Source organism: Dendronephthya gigantea, unplaced genomic scaffold, assembly GCF_004324835.1.
Source record: "Dendronephthya gigantea isolate DGI-Jeju-01 unplaced genomic scaffold, DenGig_1.0 000048F, whole genome shotgun sequence".
NCBI classification, from domain to species: Eukaryota; Metazoa; Cnidaria; class Anthozoa; order Malacalcyonacea; family Nephtheidae; genus Dendronephthya; species Dendronephthya gigantea.
Window position 1 is genome coordinate 668,802 of NW_021163058.1, and position 14,448 is coordinate 683,249.

The following is a 14,448-nucleotide window of genomic DNA, read 5'->3' on the forward strand; positions in this document are numbered from 1 at the left end:
AAGACATAACAAAAGTGTTCATATTTTCGCTTCCTTTACTGTGATATTATTTTATTGCATGACAACTTTCGCATTCACTTTAATCTAATTTCCTGTGAGCATGCTAGGCAGGCATGGCGGCATATAACTTGTCTATCACATGCTTTCAAATTTGATTCCAAAGTAAACTAAAAATGTTCTGCATGTATTTATTCAAGGAACCATTAATTTTGCTCCTTTGTCTTCTCAGCTGATCTTCATCTTACTAGAGAGATTATAAAATTATAAATATATCAGTTTATGTGTAGGCTAACTGGAATGTGTTCATTCTTGTACAGTTATTGACCTTATCAAATTACCGGGGCACCACTTTCATCTTAAATACGAAAGCCTAAAGAAAAGTTATATAATTATATTCATTGATATAACAGAGCTGATAGACTGACGTAGTCGTTTTACGATTTTGACAACGAAATGCTAACTCGTCTAAATACCGATATACAGGGCGTTGAACGTGATAAAAATGACATTTTATGTAATGTAACTTGAAGGGGCATGCAACTGAAAATATTTGCTTTATAAAATCTTAATTAATACCGTCTGTGTCCATAATCCAGCTGTCCATACCTTTTCCTCACACATGTTACATCTCCCCTGGCCTCGATATATCAACACCTAACGGCTTTTTGCGTGTGGTAACGTGTGTGCTTATACACCGTCTTTGTTGCGCATGCTATATGAATGGAATTGAGGAATGTATTGGAGACTTTATTATTTAAATTATTTGTAACACAGACATATTATATATAGATATTCCATGTTTCAAAACCTATTTTGGGTCATTCTTTCGAAACAGATAATGAAATTATCATGTCCGTCTCGTCGACCACGCTACTCAGTTTCAATCTAATAATAATGAGAGTTATTTGAATAACCTTTTTTCGAAGTTTTTTACCTCGATTGCATGCAGACCGCTATATATTCACTATTGGCTCAGACGTTCCCTAATTCTCTAATCTTTGTCACTGAGGGTATATAATATTACCAAAGGGTATACACATGCCTGACACATGCACGGAACAGTTTCACAGGGTGCTGAGGCCTAAATTTAAAATGCAGAATATTTTGAAGATTGCTGAATACTTTACCTACTCAACAGTGCAACTAAATCACGTAAGCCGGTTAGAGCTTGCAGACGAATCAATACTTTTTTTATGCGTTACAGATTCTATTTTGTTGCCTAGCTATATATTCCTGACAAGACAGGTTTACAGATTTAGTTTGCAAAGTTTTCAATGCATATAGAATGACCTCAGACTAGTCACCGAAAAAAATCGTTGCATCCACACGACACACACACACAATTGACAAACAAAACTTTCCCCGTGTGTAATAGAAAATATTACATGCACCGAGACGGAGCATTTTTTTAGTAATTTGGAGGTATATAAGTCATATAAGTACATTAGATCGATACCAACATATATGAGTATAGCATGTAACTGAACTGCAAGCATTTAATACTGACCAGGTTTAGTTTAGGGTTAGATGTGTAATTGTAGGGTTTGTATGAATAGTTGCTCAGAGACTAGTGGTTTTCAGTATTCATTGCCAATGTAAATCGTTCTAGATGCTTTAATTTTCCCCAACAAATTTGTTGTGAAAAGCGTGACCTAATCAAATCAGACTGTGTAAATCTCCACCCAAAAATTCTATAAATAATATTAGACAGGACATGCCCAAAACTGAATCGTCATTTCAATGTCATCGAATGTCATTGTAGTGGGGATTTTTATAGGAAACTCTTCTAATATTAATCGGTATAACTCTGGGTCAAATTTCATGCTTCTGTTTTTGACGATCTTTGCGCAAACACACGCTTGTTGTTTGCTGTACGTTGTTTCCCCTGCAGAGGTTTTTATGAATGGTAACTAGTTCAGGATATGTTCTTGAAGGATAAATGCAGTCGTTGGAAGAAAACGTGGAGACAAAACAAGTCTTGTTAAAAATAACCGATCAAAAATAACCGCCGCGGAGAGCGCCAACATTGCACTTATACGAACGTAGATCCGCCTAAACCTATTTGAGAATAATGCTTGCATTGCACCCTGTCTGCAAGACCAACAGGAAAGAGTGTCATCGAATATCATCATACCTATGACTGTATCTTCAGTTGCAGCGATACAACACAGATGGAGTGAATGAAATGGAAACTTTAAAATTGGGTTTGAATACAAGGTTGACTATGAAACAGGCTAATTTTTTAGAGTCTGCTGCAGAAATTTAAAAAGGGTATTCAAATATTCGTCTAAACACGCATGTTTTAGTAATTAAAAATACTTAAACTTGTTGGAACATGCATTGCAACCCATATGCCATGTGACTTGGTGTTACTGGTTCATATGATACATCTGCAATCATGTGACTAAAGTTTACTTCGTGATGATGTGACATTCAACAAAACGTTGTTGCACAATAAAGGTCGTCAGCTATGGGCATGGGTGGTCTTCTGACTTCGCAACCATTTGATATGCATGGCTTTGAGGATAGGTGTCTACTCCTCATGAAAATTACGACGTTGAAACCACAAAAATTTCGTCATTTTTTTGACCAGGCTGCATATAAACGTCGAAATTACTTTTACGATATATTCTATATCTTCTCCACCACTTGCACCATACATAAATTTAAATATTGACTGAAATAGTAGAAATTTAAATTCAAAGGCTTAAGAGACTTGGCATGCTCTGTCACGTCTGAAAATAAAATAGATCAGTGCCAAAGGCAGAGACCACTTACAACAGCTAATACTATTATATAGAATAGTTTGGCACCGAGGTTTCCAATATTATGATGACGTGCACATATAGCAACACATTTTTCTAAGAAATGGGAATGACAATTCACGAAAATTTACAAAATGTTTTTCTACGCATGTTTGATCAATTTAGACGATACTTAAGTATATTGTACTGCATGGGTAATGTGTATAGCTTTTTTCTTTCGACAGGTATTTAATAACTGAAATATATACTCTATATACATAAGAATTAAGTATATGTACAAGATAGCGTATAATTATACCTCACTATGCATAATGCGGAACAACTATATACGGTTGAAAAGGAACAAATGATCGTTTATCGTGACATGAAAATATCCACTTGGGTCTCACGAAAGTGAGCGAACTGTTGTCAACCAGAGCCTATACGAAGAAAAGTTTGTCTTTCAGCAAATAAATTAGATCACTCTTAATAACCTATAACATTGTGAAACATTGTTAAACATTTATTTCATTGGGTATTTATTTCATTTCGTTAACTATAAAATCATACCTCATCAAAATTGTCATCCCAGTCCTCATTCGTAATCACATATTTAACATTTTCACTCATGTATTCCTCCAGTTCACTAAAAAGCGACATTGTGCAAACAAAAGGCCAAATATAGCAATTGAAAGTTAATGTTCTACCTTGCAGACTATATGTAAATATTGTGAAATCTAGGGTTAAACTCTAATTGTGGTTTCGCTGTTGGCATATGGATATTACTGCATGCATATAGTATACTTGTAAAATCTCCAATTTGACTATTCCTGAAATGCTAAGAAAGTAATCTTGAAATAATAATACTCTCGGGAGGAATATCGCATTTTTCAGTAAAAGTTTACAAAACTATCTGATGACTCACCCATCATAAGCAGTTATATAGCGAACAAGAATTCTTCTTTCGTCCGAATCAAACTCCCCATGGAGAAAAAAAGTCATCTTTGAGAAGAAGTCTGGTAGATTAAGCAAATCCAACTTTGGTGACTTTGGAGGTGTTGTTTTATCTAGTTAGAATGTACAGTTTTTAATATATTACAATATAATATCAGGACAAATGTATAGGAAAAAATGGTTGTTAATCTTAGTGTAATTATTTTAGGAGTTAACGGTTTAGTTTAACAATCACCCTTTAACTTCCGATTCAATTTCTTAGAATCATCATCATCATCATCACTCTCGCATTCAGTTGAGCAGTTATAAGGATCTGTTTCGTCTTTACTTATTCTGTTTTTGGAAATATATTGAGAAAAAATTATTTCCACAACTATATATAATGTGATCTTTTTTAGTAACAGACGAACACAGAGCAGACAAGCACAAAAAAAAATAACCGATGAATTAGTTTGTGGAATTGCAATATTTACACAAATTTTAACCTTGCTATTTCGTCTTCTGTATCATAATCACTGTCTAATATTTCATCGTCAATGATCTGAGTTTTATCTTCGGAGTCCAAGCTCTCTTCAGGGTTGTCCATGTTGTTTACTTTGTTTTCAATACTTGCCACTGGTGGTGCATTTGCTAAGATGTCGAATAATTATTGTTAATAACTTAATAATAACTCATTCGTGACTTATTTTACCAGACAAATTAGTAAAAAAAGAAGCGACCAATCGATTAAACCATCCAAACGGTCCGCAAATTCTAATCTGCACCATCGAGAGAGACCTATACACGTTTAGTGAAATAATACAGGTTAATAAAAACTGGATGCCACTCACAATCTGCATTGGGTAAAATTGACTCTTCCTTCTTCTGAGTTGTCATCTCATCTTGTCGATGAGACGATGAAGCCTTTAAAAAAGTTGATAATGGCATTGATGCAACTGCTCAATAACAAATTTGGGTCACAAAAGTTTTTGTTAAGATTTATGTAAATTATCGGAAAACACATGATTTCACATCCACCGTAACCACGCATTTAAAAAGCAGATTAAAATTTTGTGAAAATGTTTTTAACTAAGGTGTGACGACGTTGTTTATCTATACTAACGGATTTCACAGGATGCATACTTTTTGTTCGGTGCAGTTTGAAATAGTAGGACGAGCTTTATCTGAATGATCCTCTTGTTCTGGTATTTCAACTTCCTCCTCTGTACTATCATCATCGCTATCATCATCACCATGTAGTTTGTATCTGGACCAACACAATAAAAAAGAACATATTTTTAATCGCTATATGCACTGTATATACCACCTGGTTGGATATTTTACTTTCTAACCTCTTTTCTGGAAGTCGTTTCCTTTTATTGAGGCATTCATGCACCCATTTTTGTGAAACTATTTTGCCCTTTCCTGTTGCTGAAATGAGAAAAGATTGTGATTGATGACGATGAAATAATCGGTTGTCATAGTTGCATGGAGTATTCATTCATCAAAGGAAGTTCTTCATAACTCATTTGCTCGATGAAATTTTCTTGTGTTAGCATTACGTATTAGCGTTACTGTTCGTTAAACGTTTAGGCCTGGGTGACATTTCGACCCACCTACATATAGTGAGACACTGTCGTTTTACCTCAGTTGATAAAATATTGAGATTTAGAGAAAATATTTACCTTTCACCTGAGAGTACTTTGGTGTGTTAATAAAAGCACATCTAAAGTTACACAACAAAAGATTTAGCAAAGAATTACGACAATTAAATTTTCAGACGAAAAATTGCAGCCCGTGGGTCTTACATTAAATGAGTACAAGCTTTATCCCAGTCTCCTCGATAGCGCGCACCCATTGACATTGCTTTATCTCGGAAATTACTACGTTCAGGATTCTTAAAACCGCTGAGCACAAAGATAACATCTTTCTATATAATTTAGAAAACCCATAATGCAACTTTTAACAAATTTCTCCGAAACCCATATCTTGCATGGTCCTATACTCATTCACAGACTTTCCCCAGTAATTCTAAGGACAGTTACGTTGAATGAGTTAAAAACCAAGAATCTACGCTAAAACGTTAATTGTGTTAAAACATGGGTCATTTTCTTACCAAAATTTGGTTCGTTGCGATTTCGCGTTTCTGGCTTTCTTGCGTTTTTGCCACTGAACACAATACAAGGGTATTAAGTAAATACAAGCAAAGCATGAAAGAACACAATTTTTTTTCAGTTTTCCAATATGACACACATCGTAAATGCAAAAAACAATTAAATCCATAGATATTAATCTAATGAATTTATTATTTCACGATGATTGTCCTACAACAATAAAATAGTTATATAACTTACATTTAGCCTTCTTAACAGGAGGTTCAACTTTTTCTTTACTAGACAACTACAGAATAAGGGCATAGATTTTAAAATATATACATTCCAGCAATAACTAGGTTGGTCGACTGGCAATTCGCCGAACCTTCATGAAATTTGTCAGTTCTTTTACGAAAAAGATATGGTTACAGTACTAGTATTTTAGGCGCAGTTACCTTTGGGATATCCGCATGTTTGGGAGAAGTAATTGTATTCACGTTTCGTTTTAATGGGTAAATAAAAAACCTAGTGATTATAATTGAGGCACGTTTCGTTCAATTTTTCAGTTAACCAGTCTTTATTAATTTTATTCTATATCTATAAAAATACGAGTAATGTATTTCTATATACTTGTCTATAAAACAGTCATGTTATTACTTTTCTGGTGAGAATTTGATAAAATGACAATTGAATGAGACCAAATTCCCTTACTATTTCTGCCGCCTTCTTTTTGTCAGAGTTTTCAGGTTTTACATCGAATTTTGCTGACGACGTTGTTGCCACAACAACAGCATGCTTCGAAGCTTCTCGTAACTCAGCAGCCGTTGATTTTACTTGGGAGGATGTTCTTTCAGTTTTCTCTTTTCTCTTTGCAAACAAGCTTCCTGAAGTTATTGTATCTTCGGTTTCATCTTTTAAAAAAAATGCTCCTAATTTTGTTTTAGTCTACAGTAAAAGAGATGAAAATCAAGCCATGTTTTTTTTCGGAACTCGTCTTTTGCTTTTTTAAATTATTAGCTGGTTAAAGTGTTTTTGTCATACACGAATATCATTAGTGTGTGTATACCTTCTCTTGTGTTTCAATTTTCTCATCACTTTCTAGTGTATGGAAATTTACGAATGATAGACCGTAACAAGATGTCTACATGAAAAATTAAGTTTGAGTTTATCAAAACCGAAAACCTCTGCACTATATATTAAATTTTGATACCTTACTATATGGCTGTGTGCACACTAGTTTGATTCTATCCCATTTCTGCTCTGCTACTGTTTTGGACAATTTCTCCGGGCCTGCGTCAGCGTCATTAAAAAAATCGGATTTACGTAAATTCTTAGTGATTAGAAAAAACAGTCAGAACACAACACAACAGAACCCCCTTAAACACAACATCTAGCATACTTAGGGTGTGTGGCTAATGTTTGTATCGTGCTACCTGGTGGCATTGCAACACAAAGAAACTAATACAAGCGATGTCTGATTGTGACTGAATTTGAGTTTGCACCCTTCTCACTTGAATACACAAACCTCAGTAGTTAATTTCACTTACCAAATATTCTTACTCTATTGTTGTTTGTTCCAGACTTACTTTCAGCGGGACTCATGAAAGACGATGCAACAAGCAGTACCTGATTAACCAATAAAAATTACTTCAGGGGTGACAATTGACTAAAGTTGTATTACAGGTATGAAGAATCAACGAAGTCTAGAAACTCTGAAAAACTTTCAAATATTGGACAAATAGTATGGACTATGTCTATGTCTTTTTATGATCTATGTCTTAAGCCTGGCTTCCATTTCGTTGTATAAATTGCGTCAGCATTTTCGACGAAAAACAGAACTGTCAGTACCGTAGTGTGCGTGTAAATTTGCCGTTCCGCGCATCAAGATCAGTCATTGTTGGCTGGGCATAGAGAGCAATATTGTATATTACCAGAAACGTGGCTATATCATTATATCAAGACAAGACTTTAATGCAAATTTGTTTATTCATCTGTAATTCTACATGGTACTGACCTGATAGTCATTCAGTGAAGCTCTACCAACTAAAACCTCCACAAAAGCTGAACCATTATTTCCTGAAGCATTAAAAGACAGAAAACAAACTTCTCAAATAATATTGTACCTCTTCACTTCAGTATAATAGTGGAATTAGCTCAATACTTACCAATATCCAATGAATTGATCTTAGATGCCTTCTCCAACTGGAAATAATTATTAGAATATTGTGAGATATATATCATAAAATTAGTATCCGGATATCCTTAGAATACTAGATTGTGGTTGTGAAATGTTTTTAGTTAATTTAGTTAATTAAATTGATAATTTACCTCAATTATTACTGATGCTTGCTTCTCTGCTGGATCAACACATTGCCATTTGCGATAAGTCTCAGATTTTAACAAGTTATCAGCAGGATGATTCTGGCACAAAATTAATTTGAACTATATTGGACTAGTGAAGAATTATTTTTCAACACAAAATACATCTGCTCATCTGTAGCTTATTGGTAAATATTTGTAAGAATCTACTTGTTTAATATTCATGAACAAGAAGACTGAATAAAGATTCATATGAGAATGACTGTAGTAGAGTGCAAGTCGGTTGTGTACTTGGTTATCTGACTGGTTGTAAGAACTAATAAAGGAGTACTAGCATTAGTTTGCCATGGTGTTCTTTGGAAAGTTTACCCCTGGACGATGAGAGATTAAGAAGTTTGCAGGAGGACAATTTAAGGCTGGCAGAAGTATGTAGCATTTAGAGAAGTTCACTAGTGCATGTTATCTACTGAGTACTTACAACAAACAAGATTGACCTCATCTCAACAATAGTCATTTACTCAACTGTTTTAGGCAGGGGTGCAGCGTGATGCACCCCAGTGTTTGCAAAGTGGTCAGTTAAGTTGGTTGGTAAATTACACATTAGCATCAGTATAAACTCATTAGTAATAAAAATGATTATATGTACACTTCCAAAACTGACCAAATGGCTATGCTATATGTCTTCTCTAGATTCACCTCATTAAGATAATTTAAGCTGTTACACCCCCAGTTAAGATAGTCATGCTATGCCCCTAGGTTTTTTGAGACCATGGAGATGGGAGATGTCTGACGTATCTATTGCAACAGCTAAGTGTAATCTGTCAAATGCGCACCCTCCCCTCACCCAAAACTTTCATATGGATTTTTAACTTTTTAGATGGTATGACACTGAATGATGTAGTCTGTAGGCTGTGCTATAATCTTCTGAGTTCTGCATATGTGATCACTACTAGCCTCCAGCGCAACCATTCTTTGTAAAAGACTCCTCAGTCGGGCATCACTGCTTTTTGAGGTCGTTATTATATTAAGTTAACTGTTCCCGTGCGCGGCAGTTTATGTACGTCCGACACTAAATTATGAGAATGGCCGCGCGGAACGCTTTATTTTCTATTTTGATGTTCCAAAAAGTTTAACAACTTCTATGAACGAACGTACCGGATCTTCACTGGAAAATGAGACAATATGTTTCAATTTTATTACAGGCATTTCCCTCAAAATTTTATTTTATTCCTCTTTCAAATTCTCACCGTTATTCAGACAGAACGTTCTGTTTTGTATTTAGTACTATTTACTATAACATTAAGTATATCATGAAGTCAAAAAATTTTGAACCTGCTGTGCAAAACATGTGCGGATTCTGGTATTTCTCGGAGATATTCGGTTTATATTCGTGCTTTCCGTGCTGTATTCGGCAAAGTTCGTCTTTCTATTCTTTGTTCGTAGAACTTTCGGATAATAGATTGGAGAACTTGTTTGACAAGAAGAAACGAGAATAATTCTCACACGTGTTAGGAAAAACATCGTTTAAAACCATAAGTTATGCTGGAGGTTGCCCAACAAACAGCTACTGCAGCTAACAAGAAGATTTATATAGGTGGATTTTTAACATTTGTTTTGTTTTTTTCCCTCAAAGTGTGCTGTGATCGTTCTATAGTACAAATAAACGAAGTCACTAGGACACCCTGAGCAATTGCTGTATTGCTACCATATCTTGAGTTTACATATTTTAAAAAAATAGAGTCATTTTTTATCTTTTTACTTCTATCTGTTGTTTATTTTATAATTGAAGCTGTCTTTGCCCTAATACCCTTATTATTTAGTACGTAATTTTCCATGTTTATATTGATATATAATTGCGATCAAATGTGTGGTGTTTTTGTATTCTGTATGTAAGTTGACAGTTGACAATTATTAATTATACATTAGCAACCTAGCTTGGTTTAACTACCAAGATGTATTACAATCAACAGTGATAATATGTAAGATATAATGTGTAGTGAAGCACAAACCATCGACTGTAGTTGATTGGTTTATCAGGTGATTGGTTTATACAAGATAGAACGATTGTGATTTTACAAATTAAACCCCTAAAACAGAAAATGTAAAAATAATTTTTGATGAAAAATGATGTAAATTTTTGGGTTTGTGGGAAGAATTCAACAAATGGAATTAAAACTTTCCCTTTGTGATTCCAAAAGCTGATCTTGCCATTTAACATTAAGCTTGCATTAACATTTCTAAATGGAAGGGGTGCAATTTGGATTCCTGTCAAAGTACTTTGAGTTCCATGTTTCACAATGTTCTCAGTTTGGTCTAAAAATCGTATAATCCTATCATTACCTAACCAGCCATATAATTAAAAATGATCAAAATAATTGAAAGAAAATTGAATAATTATATCAATATGCCAATTTATCTTATATACATTTTATCTTATGCTATGCATTTTTGTACCTAATTTTGGTTAAAATGTGGAAATTTCTATTGTAAAGTATAAGCATTGACTCTGTACCAGGGTGGCTGTTAGAAGTAGTTTAGGAGTTCTTTACAAATTTCTGTAATTTTTTATGTTATGATATTGCATTGATGCTTTTCACAATGGAACACTGTTTTTTTTCTAAAGGCAATCTTTCTCCAGATGTAACCAAGGAAGATATCACTCAACATTTTGCATTGGATGCAACACCATATCTTAAATCAGCAGTTAAAATAGAACTACCTGCTCGTAAAGGATATGCATTCCTTTTTGTCCCAGAAGCATTTGGTGATCATGTGATAGGCTTTGATGGTACAGAGTTGAACAACAAAAAAATCAAAGTGGAATTGGCAAAACCCAGGTCTCCTTCTCAAACACAACGGACAAATGGTCGTTTGTACAATCGTGGTCCAAACAACCAAAGACGGGTCTATAATTATGGATTTAATCGTGAGAATTATGACCAACATTCACAGTTTCTGAAACCTCTTGTTGTTCCTCCAAAGGAATTGCTTCATGCTATTGATGTTGTTAATTTAACCAATCAAATGTGAGTCAGTTTTAAGTTTCTGATGGCACCTGTTGAGTAGTTTTTATAAATGTTTGTAAAAAAGCACAATTTCTGCTTAAGTCTTCCCATGGATGACTGTAAATTGTTTAAAGATTAGGGAATTTATGTGGGGAATTAATGGTTGTTCATGTTAAATATCAAAAGCTTACTGTTCACCCTGTTTAACCATTTTGCACAAGTTGCCAGCATGGTTTATCAAACACATGCATAGAAATGTATCTCAAAAATGGTATTTTGTCCTATGATGTTGATATGTCTGGTTCCTTACTAGGTTTGCCAATGACACAGATTATGTGATAGCTCGAGCTTTAAGTGCTGGAATATTTAAAATGGTTGTTACTGGAAACACATTAAAAAAGAGTCGTGTGGCTGTTTCACTTAGCAAGACTCGCCCTGGTTTTCTGTACGCTGCAGTTGGCGTTCATCCGCACTGGTCTCAAAAGGAATGGAGCGACAATTCTCTTAAGGTATTATTAAGGCTCCTATTAGTCTACAAATTGTTATAGAATTGCCACTGGAGACTTCAATCTCCTGATCTATCATCCAAGTGGAGAGACTTGGGCTGTCTCAAACTGACCTATGTATTGTAGAGTAAGATATATAAATACACACTGCAGTAATATGTGAGGCATTAAGTTGAAAGTTGAAACAATGACTAGCACATTGCCATAAACACAATATCCTGTAAGGATGTAGGTATACAACAAACAGATTTTGTACCCCATGTCTATATACTATCTATAGATTTTTAATAATCGACCCTGTCAAAAAAAATCTTTGCTGAAAATTCTTATAATATAGTTTTTACATTCAAGCTGTATGGTCGATGTCTTGATTTTGTTATCATGCACATTTAATTTCATATTTATTTCTCTTCATTATCGCTCATTCATTAAGCAAGGTCCGTGGGCTACTCCACAGCTGTATGTACTTTTAAGCTGGTAACACATGGTAACAGCAAACAGTAGTGTTCATCTTTTTTGCTTAAAATATTTTCTTAGCTTTTTGACTTTATATCATCCATTATCTCGAGAAGCTAATGATATTGAACCTGGAAGATTTCCCCTTCTTTGTATCTTAATGAGCAGGCTTATATTTCCCTCTTCAATGCACTGTTCTTAGCGTATTGGAAGCCTACATAAATGTAGCATTCCTGTGCCATTTATCATTAGGAACTGGAAGAGTTGGTACAACTTCCTGAAGTGGTGGCTGTTGGTGAAGTTGGTCTTGATCTAAACCGAAATTATTCCCCTCCAGAAGTTCAGGAAACCGTTTTTGAAAAACAAGTATGTATATTGCATATCAGTATATAGCCATTGGCACATGGGTGTATTTGTGAAGGAGTGATAAGGGTCTGGCTTTTATGTCAATCCCCTGTTAATCAAACAGTTTTGCCTGGCTGGATTGAAGATATGCTCTTGTAAAGCAGTTTTTTTAGTGCTTTTCAATGATTTTGCAGGGTTTGAGGCTTTCGAACAGCGCTGATTATATACACCTTCAATTTGATAAAAATACTATGCATCAGTTAGAAAACTGTTGTGTCTTTAGTTATTGGTTGCGTGTAAATATAAGAAAACTCTGCTGGCTCATGAACGAGAGGCTCATGCAAAATTCATGGAAGTAATTACTCGGCATCGAAACCATCTTCCGCAAGTGATTATACATTGCTTTACTGGAAGTAAGGAAGAAATTAAGGCTTATGTTGACATGGGCTTTTATATTGGAATCACAGGATTCATATGTAAAGGTAAACAAACTGTTTTTATGTAACGCTCGTTTTTCTTCTCAACGATCTTCAAATGTGGTTCAACTACTGATCAATAAAAATTGAATAACTAAAAGAAAACCTTTGATAAAGAGCCGTGCAGCTGATTCCGGGTTATCATGAAGCATATAATTTTTTTCGGACATCCTATCAACGAAATGCAAACTGCCTGATCGCGTATTTTAGGATAGATCATTCGAAGTTCGTTGATTTCCATACAGGAAAGGTTCGTTGAGGAAGTTTATTGGCTCATTCAAACTTGTTGGTTACAAAACCTGGAAAAACAATCTATATATATATATATATATATATATATATATATATATATATATATATATATATATATATATATATATATATATATATATATGTTCCTAACTAAACTTACCGTAAAACAACATCTAGTAAGTTTTATTTAAATAAATCGTTTTCTTTTTCATGCCAAAACGGTTTCAAACACCGTCAATTTACAATAGAAATTACACTTAATTTAACATGTTGAGAATATTTTCTCTTAAATCATGTGGACAGGACGTCAAAACGATACACTAGATAAAAACGATTTTGAAAACGCTCGAAGACGATGGTCGTTTGCACACAGTCTAAGTTAGGACATAACTATGGTTAGGGTTTAGTATTTTTGTCGTCTTTTAAAGTGGAGAGCATTAAAATTATTTAAACCATGGCGATTACTGAACGAAAAAAGTTTTATGATTCCATTCCGTAGGGATATTTGAATTTTTTTTGCGAACTGTTCCTGGTTTTGATAAATATTTTTTGTTCAGAAAATCGAAGCCGTCAAATTCGTGAAGCGATCAAAGATGGCACACTACCGCTTGACAAAATAATCATTGAAACAGACGCTCCATATATGGTTCCCAGTCTCCCTCTCTCTCAATTAGATGAAACAAGCCGCATGTTGTTAATGAGATGCAGAGAAGGACGTAATGAACCATGTACCCTTCCAGTTATTGCGAAGACTGTCGCAAAATGTATGGGAAGAGAAGCAAAGGAAGTTGCTCGTGTTACGACAGCAAACGCTGCAAAAGTATTTGGTTTGACAGCCCCGCAAGTGTGAATAAATACTGTCATATGATTGGATAGATATACGTTGAAGTTATATACTGTAGGATTCTCAAGCTGTTGCATTGGGGATTTGGATTATGGACGAGATTCAGAGCTGAAATTTGTGTTTATTTTTGTATTGTACGTAGAATGGTAGTTGGGTACATGGATCAATATATGTCAGTTTATTGTAATGTTGAATATATTGGATGCATTTTTTGTTAACCCCGAAGTAAATAAAGGAGGGGACATTGTCTATTTTTCAATATTGTCCGCTTGGTGAATGCATGTAAAAATTGCGGAGAAAATAAATTATAACGTAAATATATATATATACTACATTGTTCCTGTCTTTAACTGTTTGTCGCAGTCTCACATGATATATAAAATGTAGGTATCTCAATCCATATATAGAATGTACTTGTTCGTTTTATGTCAGATACAAAATGAATTTCATAAATCAGAAAGATATTTTAAGAACT

At 34.4% G+C, this 14,448-nt stretch overlaps 2 protein-coding genes across 2 annotated transcripts; one reads left to right on the forward strand and one right to left on the reverse strand.

Moving 5' to 3' along the window:
• Positions 1 to 2,974: 2,974 nt before the first annotated feature.
• Positions 2,975 to 9,358, reverse strand: LOC114528077 (DNA repair protein XRCC1-like). The gene is made up of 21 exons (XM_028549653.1): positions 9,245 to 9,358; positions 8,099 to 8,191; positions 7,936 to 7,972; positions 7,785 to 7,846; positions 7,318 to 7,396; positions 6,981 to 7,060; positions 6,837 to 6,911; positions 6,456 to 6,715; positions 6,226 to 6,295; positions 6,032 to 6,077; positions 5,794 to 5,846; positions 5,486 to 5,607; positions 5,363 to 5,403; positions 5,030 to 5,108; positions 4,821 to 4,944; positions 4,529 to 4,601; positions 4,184 to 4,328; positions 3,934 to 4,031; positions 3,670 to 3,811; positions 3,315 to 3,390; positions 2,975 to 3,184 (listed from the first exon to the last, which is right to left on the reverse strand). The coding sequence occupies exons 1-21, from the start codon at positions 9,293 to 9,295 to the stop codon at positions 3,068 to 3,070; spliced, it is 1,923 nt and encodes a 640-aa protein (XP_028405454.1). The 5' UTR covers positions 9,296 to 9,358; the 3' UTR covers positions 2,975 to 3,067.
• Positions 9,359 to 9,505: 147 nt separating this feature from the next.
• LOC114528281 (3'-5' ssDNA/RNA exonuclease TatD-like) lies at positions 9,506 to 14,294 on the forward strand. The gene is made up of 6 exons (XM_028549917.1): positions 9,506 to 9,683; positions 10,713 to 11,115; positions 11,408 to 11,603; positions 12,309 to 12,422; positions 12,685 to 12,883; positions 13,687 to 14,294. Exons 1-6 carry the CDS (start codon positions 9,629 to 9,631, stop codon positions 13,977 to 13,979), a joined length of 1,260 nt encoding a protein of 419 aa, XP_028405718.1. The 5' UTR covers positions 9,506 to 9,628; the 3' UTR covers positions 13,980 to 14,294.
• The last annotated feature ends 154 nt before the right edge of the window (positions 14,295 to 14,448 follow it).

What these genes read in the sequence shown, in the direction of transcription:
- LOC114528077 (XM_028549653.1), bottom strand. Translation starts at nt 9,295, where the DNA reads ATGCCTGTAATAAAATTGAAACATATTGTCTCATTTTCCAGTGAAGAT. An exon ending in TCGCAACGAACCAAATTTTG is followed by an intron (nt 5,608 to 5,793) that starts GTAAGAAAATGA and finishes TAAATTATATAG; the next exon opens with AAAGATGTTATCTTTGTGCT. An exon ending in GGGATGACAATTTTGATGAG is followed by an intron (nt 3,185 to 3,314) that starts GTATGATTTTAT and finishes TTCTTCGTATAG; the next exon opens with GCTCTGGTTGACAACAGTTC.
- LOC114528281 (XM_028549917.1), top strand. Translation starts at nt 9,629, where the DNA reads ATGCTGGAGGTTGCCCAACAAACAGCTACTGCAGCTAACAAGAAGATT. An exon ending in TAACAAGAAGATTTATATAG is followed by an intron (nt 9,684 to 10,712) that starts GTGGATTTTTAA and finishes TTTTTTCTAAAG; the next exon opens with GCAATCTTTCTCCAGATGTA. An exon ending in GGAGCGACAATTCTCTTAAG is followed by an intron (nt 11,604 to 12,308) that starts GTATTATTAAGG and finishes ATTTATCATTAG; the next exon opens with GAACTGGAAGAGTTGGTACA.